General features: G+C 36.9%; 2 protein-coding genes across 3 annotated transcripts in view; one reads left to right on the forward strand and one right to left on the reverse strand.

Moving 5' to 3' along the window:
- Window positions 1-10,397: 10,397 nt before the first annotated feature.
- TRM10 (tRNA (guanine(9)-N1)-methyltransferase-like protein) overlaps window positions 10,398-21,625 on the forward strand; it is a 34,430-nt gene continuing 23,202 nt past the window's right edge. The window contains exons 1-2 of the mRNA XM_086587363.1: window positions 10,398-10,975; window positions 20,521-20,880. Of these exons, the coding sequence (XP_086443489.1) occupies window positions 10,565-10,975; window positions 20,521-20,880 (771 nt within the window). The 5' untranslated portion in view covers window positions 10,398-10,564. The remainder of the gene's footprint in view (window positions 10,976-20,520; window positions 20,881-21,625) is intronic.
- LOC147473495 (endoglucanase CX-like) lies at window positions 12,503-13,646 on the reverse strand. 2 transcript variants are annotated; one of them, XM_086587371.1, is made up of 4 exons: window positions 13,441-13,646; window positions 13,260-13,329; window positions 12,878-13,173; window positions 12,503-12,567 (listed from the first exon to the last, which is right to left on the reverse strand). In XM_086587371.1, the coding sequence occupies exons 1-4, from the start codon at window positions 13,571-13,573 to the stop codon at window positions 12,548-12,550; spliced, it is 519 nt and encodes a 172-aa protein (XP_086443497.1). In that variant the 5' UTR covers window positions 13,574-13,646; the 3' UTR covers window positions 12,503-12,547. The 2 variants fall into 2 exon arrangements, 1 of the variants encoding a protein (XP_086443497.1); XR_015210412.1 differs by having other exon boundaries at window positions 12,878-13,349.

The raw sequence follows: 21,625 nt of genomic DNA on the forward strand, positions 1-21,625 counted from the left end.
GCTAGTTAGTCACTACTTTAAACTAAGTACAATATTAGTACGTTCACATGAAGCAAAATGTAGCACCAGACACCAAGGAAGAAGAACTTCAAATGTAATTCAAATCCAGAAGAATCATGTAACACGGACTACATCAACTTCCATTAAAAAAATTAAACATTTCAAAAGAAAATACAATCTGAGAATATTCAACAGTCAATTGTACTTCAGTGAAGAAACCAAACCCATATGTCCTTTTCATCAACTCTTACACCAAAACAACTCTTAAATTGCAACAAAAAACAGAATACATCAACTTGAAAATAAGGACAACAACAGACACTAAATAACAACACCAAAATAAATTGCATTCACTTGAACAAAATGATCAACCAAAGAAGGAGAACGGATAGAATGGCCAATAATTTTATTAACCTCTGGATCCTTTTGTACTTCTTCTTCCATTCTTCTGTTTTTTTCTTCTCTTCTCCCAGCGTCGTCAACAACTCTAACTCCCTTCTTTCAAGACGAAACACATCAATATTTAATTGGTTGTTGATATTCTGCAATGTCGTATTATGATGCTGCAACTCAACCAACCATGAAAAAGTTGAATCAGCACTTCTAGAAGAAGATTGATCGACCCATACAAAATATTCACAAAAGGGTTCATTGCCATAATTGCGACAACCCCATAACTTTCTTCCTGGGTTTCTTTCAGTGTGTGAAATCTTAACAACAGCTTGGTATCCACATTCACAGATGTGTCTTGAGTTGATCGAACTGAAAGACATAACTTAAGAATTAGTGGTTAGTCAATTATTTGAGGCTCAACATCAAAGAATTGCGGGAAATAAGAATTGGAGGGAAGAATGGGAGGGAAGAATTGAGGGGCAACTTAGTTGTGTACTCTTGTAAACAATTGAAAAAATGTGGTGTGTGCAAGTCACGTGGGCTTTTTTAAACGGCCAAATCGTATTCCGTTTAGGTCTACTTAACAGATGGTATCAATTGTAAAAAATTGAAAGTATCTTGTATTTTTAGGCAAGAAAAATAATACATTGTATTTAATGTAAAAAGCTGCAAAGTACGTTGTATTTTTAGGTCATTATGTCCTAAAAATTCATTTTCTGTAGTAGTATAATTTTTTTGAGCATCATTTAAAGTCTTACTAGCATAATAAATAACGGTGGACTTATCATCTAGTTTATGTCCTAACACATCACCAACAACATAATCGCTAGCGTCGCATATAAGTTCGTAAGGCTTAGACCAATCAGGAGGCTGTACAATCGGTGCAGATGTTAAAGCGGCGTTTAATGTTTCAAAAGCCTGTTTGCAGTCATGATTGAAAGCAAAGATGACATCTTTTAAAAGCAGATTAGTTAAAGGCCTAGCTTAGTTGGAAAAATCCTTGATAAAACGCCTATAGAAACATGCATGGTCTAAAAAGGCTATAATGTCATGGATAGTCAGTGGTATAGGTAGAGATACTATTTTATCTAATTTGGCCTTATCTACTTCTACGCCGTCACTAGATACAATATGACCTAGAACTATCCCTCTTTTAACCATAAAATGTCATTTTCCCCAGTTTAAAACTAGATTCTTTTTCCCTCACCCCAATCAACACCTTAGAAAGGTTAGACAGTGATCCATGAAAAGAGTTTCCATAGATAGAAAAATCATCCATGAAAACTTTCATAATGTGCTCCACCATGTCACTAAAGATATGAAGCATACACCACTGGAAGGTACTAGGAGACCGAAAGGTATTCGTTTATAGGCATATGTTCCAAAAGGACATGTGAAGGCAGTCTTGTCTTGGTCATCAGGATCGATAATGATCTAAAAATAGGTGGAGTAGCCATCTAAAAAGCAATAATAAATATGACCAGCTAGACGTTCAAGCATCTGATCTATAAAAGGTAAAGGAAAGTGATCCTTTCGTGTCATGGCGTTTAGTCAACTATAGTCAATACAGATCCTCCATTTCATAGGAACTCGTGTGGAAATATATTCACCATCAGCATTACGTACAATGGTAACACCCGATTTTTTAGGAACTACGTGAACGGGGCTTACCCATTCGCTATCAGAGATGGGATATATGATACCCGCATTGAGTAACCATAAGACTTCTTTCCTGACTACCTCTTTCATGGAAAGGTTCAAGCGATGCTAAGATTCACATGAAGTCTTTACATTATCCTCCAAATGTATGCGATGTGTGTATACGCTAGGGTCAATTCCCTAAATGTCGTCTAGGGACCTACCAATCGCGGAACGATGTTCCCTAATCACCCTAATCAAATGTGCCTCTTCATCAGCAGATAACTGAGAAGATATGATCACTGGGTGACTACCATCCGGATCAAGATGGATATATTTCAACTCAACAGGAAAAAGTTTAAGCACAGGGGTGGGAGGAATGGGTAGAAAGGTTTCCAGAGGGTCTTCGTCCTAAGTAGTAAAGACTTGTTTAGGTAAGAGGTCTTCAAACTCGGAAGATGGAGCTACAGAAGGATCTAAAATAGGAGTAGACTCAAAAAGGGCGTTGACTTCCTCTACGTAGGAGTCATCGTCGAGGTCTAAACTTCTGAAGGAAAAGAATTGGTGCATCTAATTCTCAGGAAACATGTTGTTGAAATAATATTGTGCTAAGTTCTCGATCATGCTAACTTCTCCATCGATAGTCGTATCGGGTAACTGTTGCATCATTTTGAAAACATTCACCTCAACATAAAGGTGTCCAAAGGAAATAGACATCGAACCATCACGGTAGTTAATGAGCGCGTTGGTGGTTGCCAAAAAGGGACTCACTAAGATGATATGAACTGAGTCATTAGCGACTTCTGTGTTAAGGATAACGAAGTCGGCTGGGTAGTAAAAATCTTGAACCTTTAACAAGCACATTTTTAACAACACCTTTAGAATACTTAATAGAGCGGTCAGCTAATTGCAACGTCATTTTAGTTGGTTGCATCTCTTGTAGACCGATCTGTTTATATAGGTAATAAGGGAGTAAGTTAACACTCGCCCCCAAATCTAATAGAACAGTTGTCGTGTGGGTATCCCTTAAGGTGCATTGTACAGTAGAACGACCAAGGTCCTTGTACTTAACAATTCCATTATGTTTAGATAGAGTGGGAAATTGTTCAGTTAAAAGGACGTCTTTTGGAATGTTTATTTTCCTCCTAGTAGTGCACAATTCTTTTAGAAACTTAGCATGTTATGGTAATTTTTTAATAGATTCAAGAAAAGGTAAGTTTATCGTTAGATTTTTAAAAACTTTCCTAATCTCATCAAAATTTGTATCCGTTTTTAACATGGATAGTCTCTGGGGAAATGGTGGTTTATCTCTATATTTAACATATGGGTCAATAGGATTATTAACCTTATGTTTATCCTTGGCCGCTTTCCTCTTGGGTTGTGGTTTAACTAATATTTCTACAGGTGTAGGATCTTCAATTTCTATTTTGGTATCTAGTAAGGTTTCATTTTCAATGACCACTTGTGGTGTATCGACGGGCATAGTTACGGCGTTATCAACCACTCTACCATAACAGAGGGTGGTGATGGCATTTAACTCACCTATGTTTAAATTTTCGTTACTAGGATTACCGATTACTTCAAAGGTTGTGTTTGGCATTTTAGGATTAGGTATAGCTTGACCTAGAAATATACCTTTTGGTTGAGCTTTATCTTGGGTTAACTGTTGTATGGATTGTTGAATGGATTGTAGAATTTGTTGTTGAGCTTGCATGTATGCATCAAAATGATCCGGTTGTGAAGGTGTAGTGGCTACAGGTGGTGTGACAAGAACTATCTCACGTTGATTATTAACGAGTGGGTTGTGATAGTTGTTATTAATCGGGGACGATACCTATATTATTATTATAATTATTATAATTACGGTCCTTGTACTTGTCTTGGTGGAACTGGGTTGTAGTTGTTTGCTAGCCTAACATTTTGATTATTAAATCCCGGAGGTATAACGGTTGATTATTAAGCCAACCTGAAGTTGGGATTTTGTCTCAAGGTGCGTTAGGAATGCTATTAAAGGAGCGACCATTTTAATGTTTGTAGGGTGGTTGTTCATAGACAAGAGGACAATATGAGTTGGTATGCTCAAGACTAAAACATAAATTACATGGAAGAGAGTTGATGTTCATGACAGAGTAGGCTATGGTGGTGAATGAAATGGTTTCTACCTTTTGTAAGGGATTCAATTAGACTTCTAAGCTTGAGATCGGGTTTAACCTCAAACATCTTGTGGCAACCTTTTTTGTTGAAGAAGAAGGAGTTGAGCAGGGGGATATCGTTGCCCCGGTTATTATTACGCTTGGATTGATCTTCTAAAACCTATAAGCCAGCCTCTAAGGCTCCTTTACTATTATATCAAGAACCTCTTTATGGTGATGTGAAAGCCCCTTGAAAAAGGCACGAACAATCGTGTCTTTCGCAAGGTTATGATGTGGACATTCTATAAAAAGATCGATTAATACCGGTTCCGGACCTATGAAAAGGATTCATGAGGGTTACGGTAGAAGAAATGAATCTTTTGAATCATTTCATCTGTCTTGATGGTGGGTAAAACTGTTCCATGAATAATTGAACAAGTCCGGTCCATGAGTCCACGGAATTAGGCGTTTGGGCAATTAACCAAGACGTTGCCTTGTCAGCTAGGGTGAAAGGAAACACCCTAAGTTTAATTTGTTCAAAACCTACGTTAGGATGACGGAATGTAGTGAGAACTTGTTCTATCCTTCACATATGCTGATAAGGCTTTTCGTGGTCTAAACCATGAAAAACTGGTAACAAATTAAAATATTAGGGAATTGAAAATCCCCAATTTGGATCTTAGGGCATGACTTAGGGCAATCGTTTAAGGCTTTGTAAAAATCAGAAAGAGGAGTCTCTGCTTCTTCAGCCATTGATGCAGGTGTAATGTGTGATATTCTAGATAGATGTGTGCATTGACGTTTACGATAGATAACGTTAGATGATTTTTTCGTACTAGACCTTAATCTCATGCAAGGCTAAGTCCAATATAAAAGAAACAAGAATAGCATTCAAACAAGCCTGATTATACTAGAATTAAACTCCTCTGATAGAAGAAACGAGGAGTGAAATAAGGAGAACCTGAATGTCTCCTTGCACGCTTATGAATAGCATCTTCAATCACGACTCGATTGTCCGGTAGAAGCTTGGAACACCGAACCATCAAATATTCCCGAACTAAAATATGACCTATAACTAACCACGGAAATTGGGCTTATTTCTTGAGGCGTCGCGTCGCTTTGTAAAAAATTCAAAGCAGGGAACTAGAGAAAATGCAATTCAAGTGTACTAGAGGTCGAGGCGTATGTGTGTGCTCCAAGATAGTGCAAATATAGAGGCGTCGCGCTCGAAGTTTGCACTTTACAACTTCAAACTTTTCCAGTAAGTTTTCCATGAGTCCAAGAGCTGTTGTGAGACCTTGTATTGAGAAACCTATTGCAGGAAACAGAAACACAGTCAGGAATTCAGGAATAGTGCCAGAAATAACAAAACAGGTGCAAACAATAGGGTGGGTGGGTGGGTGAATTGGGCTGTTTGTAGAATTGAAAAACTAATGGAATTTATTTCTAAAGGCAAGTAAGATGGCAGCGGCGCCATTTGATAAGATGAAAATTATGCTTTTACTCCTACTTACGCTAAAGATACTATGACGAAGTAAACTATAATTTCTAGCTTTTTATATCAAAGTTCTACTCTCAATTATTCATGTATTGAAAAACTAGACAAGAAATTAAACAAACCAAATGATTTGGATCCTACGACAATGGATGGTTTCTCTCTCCCTTGCTTTTAGTTTATATACCCCTACTTTTGCCTTTTACAGATTTGCCCTTCTCCATTACAAACTAGACACCTCACACTTCACTTTTGCTTTTTGGTTTCTTCTTGACCAAGGTAGGTTTAGGGAGAAAGTCATCATATTTTGAGATAAGGGCCTCCATCTCTGGTCTTCTGATTTGAGGGCTTTGACCTTTGACCTTGACATTTAACTTTTACTGTTGACTTTGAATTTTTCAGCACTTTTCCATAGCAACTTCTAGTCTTTATAATAAGCGTGATTAAGGCTTCTTTTGGTGCTAAGATGCAACTTTTATAATAACTGGTTTGAAATACTCCTTAACCTGAAAAAGGTAGTAAAAGCTATGAGTTGTCTTTTCGTTAAGCGTAAGAAAGGTTGTAATGCAGTAAAATACGGGTAATAAAATGCACATTTGAGAGCTAATCATCTTTGCTGCGTTGTTGTTGTTTGTTCGTTCTTTCTTTGCTTTGGGCTACTTGCTATGGGTTGTTGTTACCTTCTTTGCATTGCTTTCTTTGCTTTGGGTTGTTGTTGCTGATGTGCTAATGCTATAGGTGTTAGTTCATTGCTACTAGTGGAGGCACCCTTTTTACATGTAAGCATTGCACAAATACAATAAATGAGTAACAATGATATATAACTTATAATACGAATTATTTTTAGGGTAATAATCAAATGTACCTTTCTTTGTATATTTCTTTTTAAGAGCAGGAACACCTTTACATGTCCTAGAATTGTGGTTAGTTCCATTGCAACATTTACAATGCCTTACTTTTTCAATAGGTGCAGGTTCATCCGGGGCCCTCTTCCTATTTTTCTTAGGTCTGACAATGCCTCTAACAAATGGTGGTGATAGAACTATAATAGGTTCCCATTGGGGATCACCTTCTGGGAATTTAGGCTAATAAAATAAAAAGTAACTCAAAAAATAAATATGACCAATATTTTAAATACATGTGAAAAATCTTTCAGCAACTATAAAATCAAATATATAGATATAAGAAATACTTACATTTTTGTCCTAGTCATTGAGATCAACCATTGGTCTAATATAAACAACATAAGTTTCCTTGTATGCTCTGACATTCATATATGGATGAGTGTAGTCCACCCAATCACACCTCATGGGATGTAAGACAGCCAGTGCATGTACATAAGGGAGTCCTGACAATTGCCATTTAATACAGCTGCATTCTTTGGTCACCAAGTTTACCTCCCACCTAGTTCCATATTGAGTCCTCACCATATACACATTATCAGTTGATGATCCTCAAAGAATGTGTAATTGTTAATCAACTTGACATACTTAATAAGTTTCTTCGCCCTTGGAAGAACCTCATTCTCTCCCAATTCATTTGCAACCTGTTTCCTATCATAAATGTTTTTCATAAATGTAATATGCAACCCATCATTGAAAGTCACAATCGGTTTGTCCCTCAACTTCAAAATCCATTTGTTGAATGATTCCAAGAAGTTGTTTGTTATGTGATCACTCTTAGATGTATGGTCAAATTGTGACCTAGCCCATGCCTGCACAGGCTCCGCGTTGTCTAACCAAGCTTTTGCATCTTTGTCCTCAGTCTCAAGCTTTTCCATGGCTCTATTGAAATCTGTCAATTTATATTCCCTCGCAGCATCCCAAGCTAAATTTTCGGATGACTACCCTTGTGTTCCTTCTTTAAAGTTTTGATACATGTATAATGCGAAACACATCTATCACGAGGCCTATGGTAGAACATCTCCAAACTGCTCCCACAAGTCCTTTCTGTATGTCGGAAACTATCATGAGTGGTAAAGGGTGCATATTCAGATATGGGGCTAAATGCTCAAGAAATGAAATCCAACTTTCAAGATTTCTCACTCCTCTCCGCAAATGTACATAGTTATAGGGAATAACCCATTATCACCATCCAACCCAATGATGTTGAGACATTGACCACCAAATTTTCCTTTCAAAAAGCAGCCATCTAACCTAATAATGGGTCTGCAAACATATATTAACAAATCCATCCAATGAGGCTTTAAAAGCAACACACAAACCCAATAAACGACCATCGTCCTTCTCTGATATTTCATGAATGGACCCAGGGTTACTGATCAAGACTTGGTTACAAAGCTTAGGTACCAAATTATAGCTATCTTCATAACTCCCAAACAAGTTCTGGAGTGCCTTAGCTCTTGCATGCCATGCACTCCAATAACTAACCTTCTCACCAAAACTCCACCACAAATCTTCTAGAATGTCAAATGCCTTGTATGACTTCTGATGATTCTTGATTCCATCTTCCACAACTTCCATTATCCAATTGCAATCAGCCATTGGATTTTTTCTGTTTTCATCAGCAGTACATACATGGTCACCACACATTTTCTTGCATTCAATTGTGTGCTTATTAGAAGCTAACTTTCTAAAATTAGCAAACCAAGGACAACCATCAACCTTACACTTCACCCTGATTCTATAACGCTCATTTTTTTATATTTAACAACAAACTTGTTTTTTATGCAATAATTCTTCAAAAACTTTTTACATGCTAAAATGGTTGGCCACTGCATCCCAACTTGTAAAACATTTTCTGCATTTAATCTAGTGTCTTCATTGTCACTATCTTTATTAGCAAAAACATTGTTTGCATCTTTTGAGAAACCTCCACCTTGAGGTGGGACAAACTCATCATCCGACTCACCTTCGGAGGAGTTATTGTTGTGATACTCTTCTTCTGCGTCGATGTTACTAATGTCAACCTCTTCCATTTTAACCCAACTACCCTTTGATGCTGAGGTGCAGAGTCCAAAATGAGTTCAACAGCCGACTAAACACTAGTATCTCTCATTCTCCTTCTAATATCGCTAGCTTCGTCAACTGCCACTATCGAAAAATCATCATCTTCAACTACAATTACCGGGATCTCATCATCGTCAACTACCACTATAGATCTAGGAGGTGGTAAAACACAAGGGGTTGGTATAATCTCCACATCATCCCAACCAGCAAATATGTGTGAAAATCCATACGGATCAACCTCAAGATATTTCCACATCAACATGACATCTTCGTCACTAGAACAAGTTATCGTAACCCCACCCAATAGATAAACTATCTTTAAAAATGCATCAGAAGGGCATGACACTGAGGTACCTACAGAACTAACAAAATCGAGAAAAAAAAAACACAATTACCATCAACGTTAAGCAGTTTAGTGGTTTTACCATTAACGTACTTATCAACCAAAAATCCCACAGTCCATCACTTAGTGTAACCCTTTCAAACCGACCACCATAATGTATCACAAAATCTCTTTTTTCATAAGAAACCATTATCTGTATACAAAAAAAAAAAAAAAAAAACTTAAGCCACCAAAACAAGTTTTTTGAAAAACAAAAACAAAAAAGGACTTGCTTTCTTCATAAATGAACGTAATATACAACAAAACCAATAAAAGTTTTACCTTTTGGTACTTTGAAAATGCTTGATTAAATTTAATCGCCATTTTTCTTTATACTACAACAAATTAGGGGTAGAATTTAGGTCGGGTTAGCCCAAGCCCGATGGGCTAAAACCCGACTTTTGTTAGTTATGGGCTAACATTTCAGATCCGTGGTCCGGGCTTGGTCTTGTAAAATCAAAACTTGACTCAATTTCGGGTTGAGCTCGGGTTAGAATATCAAATAACCGAAAAGCCCGAGCCCATCTACATATATGTACGTATATATTCCATTCTTTCTATTCTGTTATATTGTTTCCTTATAGGGATTTATTATTGTAAAAAATAAGGTTGAGAATATAAATTTTAGAGAGAATAATTGAATCAATCATGTTAGTTTCCCTTTCAAATAATCAAATCCCTGTGATTTAGTTAGAATATTGAATTTCGGTGTTATTTATCTCTTAATTTATTTATTTAACAGTGAAAAAGCGTTGAGTTCTTCACTGTTTAACATTGAAACCCGACCCAACCCAAGTTAGGCTTGGGCTGAAAATTTAAGGACTGACTAGGGCTTGGTCCCGGGCTCAGGTTGAAGCAATTGAAACTTGGGTTGGGCTCGGGTTAGGCCTCAACCCGACCCAACCCAACCCGCCCGAGTTCCACCCATACAAAAAAAAAAAAAAAAAAAAAAAACCCACCACTTTGATTGGAGTTAATAGAGCATAAAGTCCCCTCCTTTACTGTGGGTGAGAGAAAACCACTCTACACATTTTTCCCTCCAAATGAACTGAGTTAAGAGAGAAAAGAACAATAAAAAAAAGGGAATTTGATTTGACGTGAAGTGCATGTTGCCTCTCCACCGTAGATTGCTTTACTTCTACAGTAATTGATGATTGGTTCAGATGTAACCACGTAGTGATAAAACTACAACCATAGTTGGTGGTATTTTCGATATTAAAACCTCATAAGGGTATTTTGGTCATGAAGTAAAAGACTGACCAAGGTGACCCAGTCACATATTACAATTGGGGTCCAAAACAAAAGTCAAAAAAATTAGGGGTCTGTATCAAATGAGCACTCCAATTGGGGCATATGTCAAAAAAACCCTTAGAGTTATAACCAGAGTTTCATACTTTCATTAGAGCCCGAGACTACTGAATTATGTGGCCGATTCACTCGAAATTTATATACCGACACCGAAAAGTTCCAAAGTACCGACATTTCGGTCTTTTTACTTCTGCTTTCCCAGAGCCTCATTTCATTCTCTGCTCAAAATTTTCAGTCGCAAGAACAAATGGTAGAAGTAATGGAAAATGACGAAACCACCCTCGAAAGAAGCAACAATGAGACTTCCAGTCCCACCCTTCTCTCGAAGAACGCACAAAAGAGACTCCTGAAACAAGAAAAATACGAAGAAAAAAAAGTCCAAAAAAAGGCAGCAATAAAACAACAGAAACAAAAAGAAGCAGAGAGGAAACGAAAAGAATGGGACGAGAAACTGTCGAGTCTAGCAGAAGAGGAGAAATTGAAATTGATAGAGACGAGAAAAGAGATGAGAAAGGAGAGAATGGAGAAAAGGTCAGAGGAGAGAGGGAGGAAGATTGAGAAGCTGGAAAGAGCTAAAGTAGATGGGCAGAAGATTGTTGTTGATCTTGAGTTTACCGATTTGATGACGGGGAATGAGATTAATAGTCTTGTTCATCAGGTGAGAGACTTTTTTTTTTTTTTTACTATAATGCCCTGGTCCTACATGAAATAATCCCATATTATTTGTGCCATGAACAAGTGCTGAATGGTTTCCTCCTCCTTAGTACACATGACACACCTGTTGACTAGGATTTTACCTCTCTTTACGTCAAGGTCCTCCCCCAGCATAAAGCCCAAACAAAAGAATGAGACTTTGGATGGAACTCTATTATTCCAAACATTGCTATATGGAAAATTAAGGCCTCCCAAGTGCAAAGCTTGTATCCTTTTTTCATCAATCAACTCATACGGTTGAACCTTCCCTAAGACCCTAACCACTTCCATTTGTCATGATCTTCATTAACCCTTTGAATAGCAAGCAAATCCAGAAACTCACAGATCACAGATCTGTAGTAGCTCTCTATCGAACAAATTCCTTCTAAATTTCAGATCCCACGACTGTACACCATTATCCCTTATAACATGTTGTTGAACAGTCCCAGACTTGTTACTAGAAACTAGCCAATATGCCGGCCAGTGGCCGGCTTATTACATTAATAGTTGATTAGCTCGAGCACAATAACAGATTATGAAGAAGTTATGAAGAACGCACATCCTTAACACTATTAGATGATATTACTAAGTAAAATTGCTTTTTCTTGGAGGAGGGTTTTAAGCCATGCTTCTTATATTTGCTCCCGAATCAACCAAAGTTTTGAAATTGTTTTGGGCATATAAGCATATTTGTGATAGGGCGTGCCATTTTTAAAGTTGACTTTGGATAACATGCCATAATTGCATAGAAACATTATTGATAGGACTGGTTTTCCTTTCCAACTCTTGAATTTGCTTTTAAGAGATGGCAAAACATGGTGCTTGCATATTAGCATTGGGCCACCATTGGTACACGGTACACATAAGTTTTAGTCTAGGAATTGATAGCTCTGTTGTCCTACCCGCCCCTTGATGTATGCGTGCAGTCTTGAATCATTTGGTGTTGTGAATTTCCTTGGAATATAAGACATAATACCAAGCAAAAGGAAAAGCTAGGAGTTCGGACTAATGACTTAAAAAATTAAAATTTTCAACCGAAACAAAAGGAAATGGGTAACGTTCAACCTTATATGAAAAATGGCTTGAGAGTAATGGGTTTCTTCACACAAGAGACTGTCATATATGGAAAATCTTGGATTTTTTTTTCCCAATAAATGAAAATCTTGGATTCCAACAAAAGTATTAACACTTTCAATTACAACATAAGTAAATATTGATTATTAAACCCTATGGGATTACAAAATGATCGTCAACCATGAATCAACTTTGACAATTAAAAAATCATCATGAAATTATAACCATGACACCTGCTATGTTCATTAGAAACCTCCTTTGGAGGCCTTACTATACAACGTTAGTATTTTAACCAAATGCTTGGTTCTTCATGCGGTTTTCTCCACCAAAGCATGTTGTTTCGTGGCATCAACTATTTCCTTTTCATTATTCTTTCCCACCCGCTACCTTCTTTTCCATTGCATGTCAAGTAATAATACTGGTTGCTTCCTTGTGAATTGGTTTGATGAATATAGTAGCGGCGTCAACCAAATATAGGTATAGCTGCAAGTTAAATACACAATGAAAAAGAGAGCCACAAAATTACATCCAAGAATCGATGTTTAGCATTGCTAAAATCCATCTAAAAAAAAACAATGTTATTTCTTTGCTGAATTTAACTACAATATTTTCAAAACCTAAACCAAAATGAACATCCAAAAGACAATATTGAACAATTTGAAATATGAAAATCAGTCGTCTTATAACTCAAAACTCTAACCTCGACAACAAATTAAATTCATGTTGGTGATTAGGTATATGAATGTACTAATAATAAAGTGTATCTCTCAGTGTAGTCTGTGGTAGACCTAACCTGTTGTGTATTGGGCCTGAAAACCAGATGATCGGATCAGAGAGCATATGTAGTTGTCTGAGTGCACTTTGTATACTTGAAATTCTTCAACCTTTGTGTCCAAGAAGTTCTGTAGAAGAGAAGATATGTAAAATTTTTGAAAGAAGGATTTTGGTCCCAACTTGCTTATCGTCCCAACTGAAAGAAAAATCATCATCGTCTGCACCAAGAGTGTGGCCATTGGACTGGATGTATGCCAAGTATGAACTGTTTTGTGAAGTGTTATGAAGCCATGATGCACCGCAGAGAAGCCCATCCTGGTTAGAAATTGAAGTTAGTCATGTTATAGTAAGTTTTTGTGGGGATTAAAATGAAGGGTCTGAACTTTGATGGTAAGTGTTACATGATATCCTGAATAAGAGCAGTAAAATGGGCACGCCACCCCAAGAGAGTCACTATAAGAGCCCCTGTACCTATCCACAAAATCAAACACCTGCATCAGTACAATTATAAATGTCATGAAACTTGAGGAGGTTAAATAAAGTTTCACTTTTCTCAATAAATCATAGTTTAGGAGATTTTACTTTCATTGCAGTCTGAACTCTGAAGTAGTTTGGAAGAGTACGAAGTTTTGGAGTCTTTGAACACAATTGACGCAGCTGCCAATGCAGCAACAGTCTCTGCTGCAGCATCCGAGCCTGGGTTCTGATTTGACATCTTGTATGCAACTAAGCCTTGCGTGGTGTGTCCATGTCTTCAGGTCTCTCCCAGCCGATGATCCATGTTGGGATCTCCCCACTTTGTGTAAGCAACAATCAAACTGTTTTAATTTGTACTTCAAAAACTTAGGAGTTTCAGAGAATGAGAGTACAATCTTATCTTTCCATTTGCTATTGAGGTAGCATAAGGTGATTTTACTATAGGGCCGTAGTCTATGTCTCGCTATTTTATCATTAGTTGGAGGAGCGAATTGTTGAGCTCACTTGGACGTATAAAGTGTTCTCGGTAAATGCGAGCAACATAAACTAAGCATCCAAGTAAGCCTGCATTAACCAAAATATCATATTGAAAGCCATTTTCAAACTAATTAAAATCATATGTCCATTAAGGAGCCATATTTCTATCAAGTATATGTGTAGGGGTGAGGGAATGTGGTACTTCTATCAAGTATAGTCAGATTTCTAAAGCGGGGAAGTGGAACATGCTTTGATTAGGGAAGCAAACAATCAGTTCATCGGTTAATGTTCATCATTGGAAATGGTTAACTATTTCTCAAATGAATCCAAAAAAAGTATCTCCTATAAATGAAAATGGTTTTCTTGTCACAAAAAGTCATGCAATTAGATATTATCCCTTTCTTGAGGGTGATTCCTACACATGCAAAATTTTGGAAAATTTTTACTCAATAGAAAGGGTCACCAAAAGAATGTATTCACAAACCCACCAATTACCACTAAATTTCATACGATATTTTCTCGATAGGATTCTAATTGTAGTATGTATGTCAATATAAACCTAAGTGCACACACAAAAGTAGGTGTTTTTAGAGGTCCAAGCACATAAGAATATAAGATACACTATGATTGAAGAGTTGATATATGTAAAACTCATTATATTATATCATAGTGAGTACGTGCCGATCTTCAAATCATTGAGGAAGGCTAAAGTTATAATGTGCCTAGATTTTTTATAAGACATTTGTTTCATTTGAAAAACATATACTTAATAGTTATACATGCCTACTTGCCATATAAAAATTTTCCTTTTTATTTAAAAAAAAAAAAAAAAAAAAAGGAAGTTCACAACTTAATTTTTTGACATTCAAAAGCCAATTTAAAATGTTTCATAAGCAACATTCAAACGCAAATTTTACGATTCACTTGACATGGGTAAAACCAATAGGGATATACAATCAATGTACTAATAATGATTCACTTTATTATTTCAAATAATGATTCATTTTGCTACATTATAATGCACACAATAAAAAAGACGTAAACCTTCGAAAAAGAGAGACAGAGCACACACCAACACACCAACAGCAAGCTCGGAATGGACCATCTTAAAGGCTCGATTATTTATGGGAAGCGAGAATCTCGAACCTCACATAATATTGATCCTTTATCCATGCAATTTCAAAAATGAGGCGAATACATGTATTTCTTGTTCAACTTTTCGGGACCCTAAATCAAAATAACAACATGATTAACAACGAATCAAAACAACATTGGGAACTTAAGCGATGGACCTTGAATTTACCCCATCATTTGGGAACTTAACAAAATGAGAAATTAAATCCATCCATCTAACATAAACACGAATTTCCTTTTGACATATTTGTGTTTTAGTGCGATAATTAACTCGAGCAACAACATCGAAGAATAAGTAAGCCACAATAAGATATCCCCTTCTCCAAAGCTTCCCGCCATTTACTATACTAATTCTCTTGATTAAGAAACTAAGTAACTCTTGACCATTGCTTTCTTCACAAACATAGTATGTGATTCATAGTCCTAGTTGTTAGTTTTACTCATAGACTTTTTGCTTAATTTGAGACTAAAAAGATAATTTGCTATCGGACATCGCGATAAAACCATCATTACATTCCAATATTCCAACACCAATTAGAAATAGATCTAATTCATCTCAATATTCCAACTTCAACGAATAATATCTAATTCAAGCAAGAAGCTGAAGTTGAAGAATGAAAAAGGACTTACCCTACTTTCAAGCTAGGCGAATATAAAGTTTTCCTTCAAGAGATGCAAACACATTGGAAGAGCGTTTACCAATGGATACCATTAGAAGAGCCGTATAATTTGCAAAAGGGTAACTACATGTTGATATCTTGAAATTTTGTTCAACACTATATCGCTTTACTTAAGGACTTCGATCGTGAATGGTTCAAAACCCCAGTAACTTTTATGGAGTTTGTTAACACAAACGAACACTTTTAGGTCCGAGGAGTCATGGAAACTTTTGTTGGGAGGCCTCCATTTCTCTATAAATAGTTGAGGATCACCATTTAAGCTATCTTAGATTTACAAATGGGTAGTCTCCTTTCTTGTTTGGTCTCTAAGACTAAGTAGAATTGAGAGGCTCGCAACAAAATTGTAATGTTTTTACTTTTTCATACGGTTAATACAAATTCCACTTTACGACAAAAAAAAGTTGCTAACACAACAAAACTATTAAATTATAGGGCAATTAAAACTCCAAATTCAAGATCGTGAATTTGGACAAATGAGCAAAAACTTACAAACACCGTGCACGGGTGGGTTAAACGGAAAGTTTGGTTACCAAGTTAGAATTGCAAAGAACGATTGCAGATAACCTAAAAAGGTTCATTAAAGTAAATTCATAGTTTCAAACCAAAGGTTTCAGTTGATAGTAACCAAAATCGAAATTGAGCTCATCAATTGCACATACAAAGAACATTATGAACAACCAATATAATGGTAAATGAACCGAACATGACCTATATTGAAAGAATAACCCCAAATTAAGATCTAGAAATAAATAATCTATTCAAGTTCCACAAACAAATATCTTTATAAAACTATCAAATGGAAATACACACTTGGAAAAAATATCAAATAATGGAAATATTGCGAACCTGTTAAGTGAACCAAAAGCAATCTATTATAACTTAAAACGAGAGCAATTTAAAGAAATGGGTCTTGAAAGGGAAACTATGAAACAAAATGATATTGGGAAATGCTAAGAGTTACAAAGAGAAACTACTTGAAATGCGGTTTCAAGCTTTTAAGGGAGAGAATGTACGAGACATTTTCTTTCCGGGCCGAAATGTTTAAGCCGGGCCATGAGTAGTATGCGAAAGCATAATCTTTGGAGATGGAGAGATTTAGGACTTTTTAAAGGGAAAAATAGAAAAAGGAATCTCCCCATAAAACCCTCGCTTCCAACAACTCGAAAACACGCCAACTTAATTCAATACTATTTCAAAATCAAACAACAATCACATTAGGATTATCTAACTCAAATATATCATGAAGCCCCAATTAAAGAAAGAGCTCAATAGGTAAAGACATTATCTCCGATTGGAACCTATATACTAACATTCAAATTTGTTCCTTAAAGTCAGCAAGCCAAAGCACTTTGGAAAGCATTGAACTATATTAGACAACATAATATCCAAAAGAATGTGATGCATGTGCTATCAATAACTTCTTGAATGCTGGAGTTTTTGGAAGTTTTTGGTCGCTTTTAAATGAATTGGAAATGAAGGTAATCCTCATTAGGTAAAGTTGACTTCTTAGTATCACGGATCTTAAGTAATACGTCATTTGAAGATATTTGAAATGAAAACATGACATGGCTAAATCTATCGAGAACATTTAGGCTGGAAATGAATACCGGTTCCTACACTCGGCATTTAAGTATTCAAACAAGGTATTCATCTTCTTTGGTGACCCTAGACATCCAAAAATCTTAAAAAATCTGAATTTATTTGGAAATGAATACCGGTTCCTACACTCAACATTTAAGTATTCAAGCGGGGTATTCAACTTCTTTGGTGACCCTAGACATCATATGGGAGGACAATCGTCATTACGTGGAATGATGAACTTCCAGGGAACGGACATCTGATTGGCAAAGTACAATAAGCAAGTAGAGGAATGGCTATGATAGGGTAAATAGTGGTGTTGATATATGCAAAATCTCGAGCCGTTTCAACCTTCCACCATAACCATACCATATTGGGGCAATGTCGACCGAGGAGAATTTCAACGAACCCGTGAGCCCAATCGAAGAACTTGATTGAGACGATCCGAAAGATTAATAGGAGCGGAGACCCTTTAAAGGGGGGATGAGGCATGTAGTATATTGATCACCAACCACGGGCATGCATTTTGAATCTGTTAGAATATCTTCGTATGAGAACCATAGATCCATCCAATCTGCAGAGTCGAAGTTATCGAAACTTTAAAGGTAGAGCTATTTAAGTGAACATAGAGAACCAAAATGTTTTAGTATGGATAAATGTATATTCCATATGAAGAAAGAACTAAGCAAGATCAACTACAAGCGTGAAGCCATTGAAGCAAAGATACCTCCCTTCCCCAATCCCGACTTGTCCTCATAACCACGGTGATAACATGGATAGCTTCTTTAAAGAGGGTCTTAGGAGATCCGACCGAGGGACACCACCATGTTCCATAAGAGTCGATGCAACAAAAAAGCGATGATGGCCAAATCTTTTCTCGAGGGCTCATGCGTGACATGGAAAATGACTTCTCATCATCAAATCTAGCACCTAATTATGATAGCAGAGAAGACTATCCATTCAAAGATCTCAAGAGAAGCAATCTCTTCTTCTTCTTCTCCCGGATAGAGATTTTAGAGATGTAGCGCTTTTGAGGTTTTTTTTTCCGGAGAATTTGCATTGTTACACGAAGACCTCCTCTTGTTCAGAGTCAAATCGTGAGGTTTCCCATTGTAAATCATCTTCACTCCATGACCTTTTTTTCGTGTGTAGGAGAGACTTGAAACTTCAATAATGTTGGTAAGGTTATTGTAATAGTTTGATTTAATTTTGGAAGAAGAATAAAGAGAGTTTGAAGAGATGATTTTTTTTTTTCTAGAGTTGCAATTGAAAGAGATTATGGAAAGGGGTTTTGTTTTTATCTATTTTGGGTTGTACAATTGAAATAGGCAAAAACAGTATTATAATTCCTTTTTTATGCCGAATTATTGTAAAATATGATGTGTCAGTCTTAGAGAAAAAAAAGGGGCTGACGTGGGTCACTGGGAGCATTTTCCACTACTCAGTATTAATGGTCTTTGATGACATACAAATCTTTGAAACGTTCTTTTAGAGGCATTTGCGAGCACCACTTATCATCCCAGGACATAATTCTTTCTCCATTTCCCAGCTTGAAGCTTAACTCTCTCCATCATATCTTTATGGTTCGTGATTCCTTTCCAAAGACTGCATCCATGTGAGTGGCTGACTTTTTTAGTGAACCATCCTGTTCCGACAACTCCATATTTATCCCTGATCACATCTTTCCGCAGACCCTCTTCTTCACTACCGAAACGCCAAATCCACTTAGAAAGCAAAGAGGCATTCACATCTCGAATACGTCTAAAACCAAGTCTACCATACTGTTTTGGAAGGCACACTCTTTCCCAAGATATCAAATGATAACGCTGCACCTCATTTGTCGTACCCCAAAGAAAGTCTCTCATCATTTTCTCTAGTAATTCAGCCACCGATGCTGGAATAATGAGTAGATAAAGAAAGTATATGGGCGTACTAGCAAGTGTGGACTTGATAAGGATAATCCTACCTCCTTTTGACAAATATTTGCGCTTCCAAATAACTAATCTTTTGCTGCATCTTTCAATGACTGGGTTCCACACACTTTTAGCCTTATACCCAGCAGCTAATGGTAACCCGAGATATGATGATGGTAACGAACCAGTCCTACAACCCAAAACCATGGCCAATGCATTTAAATTGGGGATGTCATTCACTCCATATAGGTTAGTCTTACTCAAATTAACATGCAACCTTGAGACCGCGTCAAATCACATAAGAGGATAATCTTTAAATTGAGCACTTGGTCTTCTTTAGCATAAAAAAAGAAGATAGTATCGTCGGCGTATTGGAGTATGGGAATACTTGGATTTGTAGCTGAAGCTCTAAACCCAGTAATCATACCATTGTCTTGAGCTTTGAATACCATTCTTGTTAGTGACTCCGCAACAAGCACGAACAACAATGGGGATAGAGGATCTCCCTATCGCAGGCCCTTTGTGCTAGTGAAGAATCCTTCAGGGCTGCCATTGACCATGACTGAAAAATGTGTTGTAGATAAACATGCTTTGATCCACCGTCTCCATTTAATTCCAAAACCATATCTACCCAGCAAATAGTCAATGAAGGACCAGCTTACACTATCGAATGCTTTCATAAAATCAATCTTACAAATCAGTCCAGGATCACCATTCCTTCGACGGGTATCAATAAGTTCATTTGCTATCAACAGTTCAACACCTCATCTTGAATTTGTCGTCCCTCTAAAGATGATCCTTGATATGCCCCAACCAGTTTGTGCATCACACTCATAAGCCGAAGTGTTAAAACTTTAGTTGTGATCTTATACACTCCACCCAGTAAGCTGATAGCTCATAAGCCGAAGTGTTAAAACTTTAGCTGTGATCTTATACACTCCACCCAGTAAGCTGATAGGTCTGTATTCCGCCACCGTAGCTGCCCCATCCACTTTCGGAGCCAATGTGATAAAAGTCGAATTGAATCTCCAGTTAATAAAGGAGTTTTCCTGCAGTTCACGGACCACCTCCATGATAGAATCCTTAATAAAGTGCCAGCAACTTTTGTACACTATCATTGCAAATCCATCTGGTCCGGGAGATTTTTCACCTGCCAAAGAGTTGAGAGCCCTTTTGACTTCATCTTCCTCAAAGTTCCTCTCCATCCATACAACTAGTTCCTCCTCTATACACAGTAATGCTAGCCCATCAAGAGTAGGTCTGTCCAAACATTCCTCTTTAGATATATCGTTAATCAGAGAGTTTAGAAACCATATCTTGCATCATAGTCTCTTTAGATATATATATCACTGACTTCTTGTTTGGGAGTCAATTACCATACATTTCACTGATATTAGCTGCAGATTATGTATTGCTATGCAGTGAATGGAAGATGTGATTCACCAGCTCATCTCTGGTTAACTGGATGCAGAGGAGAAATACAGACACAACTGCGAAGGCTTCCTGGATTTGATAAGTGGTTCATTGAGAAGGAGAGCAGGTCATATATTGATGCCTTGGAACAACAGAAGGAAAATCTGGTTTATCTCACAGCAGATGCGGAAACTGTGCTCGACGAACTTGATCCGAAGAAAATATATATTATCGGTGGGTTGGTGGATCGGAACAGATGGAAAGGGATAACCATGAACAAAGCAAAAGATCAGGGAATTTCAACTGCGAAGCTCCCAATAGGAAGTTTCTTAAAGATGTCGAGTTCCCAGGTATAGTTATCCTGAATATTGTTAGTTTCTTAAAGATGTCGTATGCTATTTTCCATTTTGTTGCAACTTAAATGACACCTCCATCATCTTTATGCTATGAGTTTCTCTATGTCCTAAGATGACCTGGATCTTCCATGTCATTTAGCTTATATAAACGTAGATCTAGGATACCTTTCATACCGGTGGCAAGATATATAAGAGTAGTACTACTCCATTTTTATACACTGATGATGTTTAGGCATCAGGATATTTAGCTCAAGTTTACAGGGATAAATTAGTGGGATGACTGAAGGGCCTCGTCTAATCTAGAAGTTGACAAAGTGTTCCTGTAGATGAGATGATTGGAAGTGTGCAATTAATCAATCTTTTGTCCCTTGCTTAATTTGTCCTATCAATTTTACTTTAGGCCCTGCTTTATTCATCAAAATAGTTTGTCATGGAAATATTTCCCATAAGAATTGTTTTAAGAAAATTTGTATTTTTTGTTTAGCTGCACACGAGTGAAGATGTTTTATTTGAGACTTTGTTGGGGTTTTAAGTGTAGAAAACACATGATTAACGAGGCAAATAATTCCATATTTTCCCGCATTGGGTGGTTGTGGTGGTGGGGTTTTACTAAAGAGGGTTGGAATATAAAGTTTTATTCTTACACAAGAAAATATAGATTTTCGTAGTTAAAGCTATAATGCACTCCATGAGATTCGGGAGCTCTTAGATCCCTCCTATTTCTTACCTCGATTGGAAT

Source organism: Coptis chinensis, unplaced genomic scaffold (assembly GCF_015680905.1).
Source record: "Coptis chinensis isolate HL-2020 unplaced genomic scaffold, ASM1568090v1 utg2425_pilon_pilon, whole genome shotgun sequence".
Taxonomy (NCBI): Eukaryota; Viridiplantae; Streptophyta; class Magnoliopsida; order Ranunculales; family Ranunculaceae; genus Coptis; species Coptis chinensis.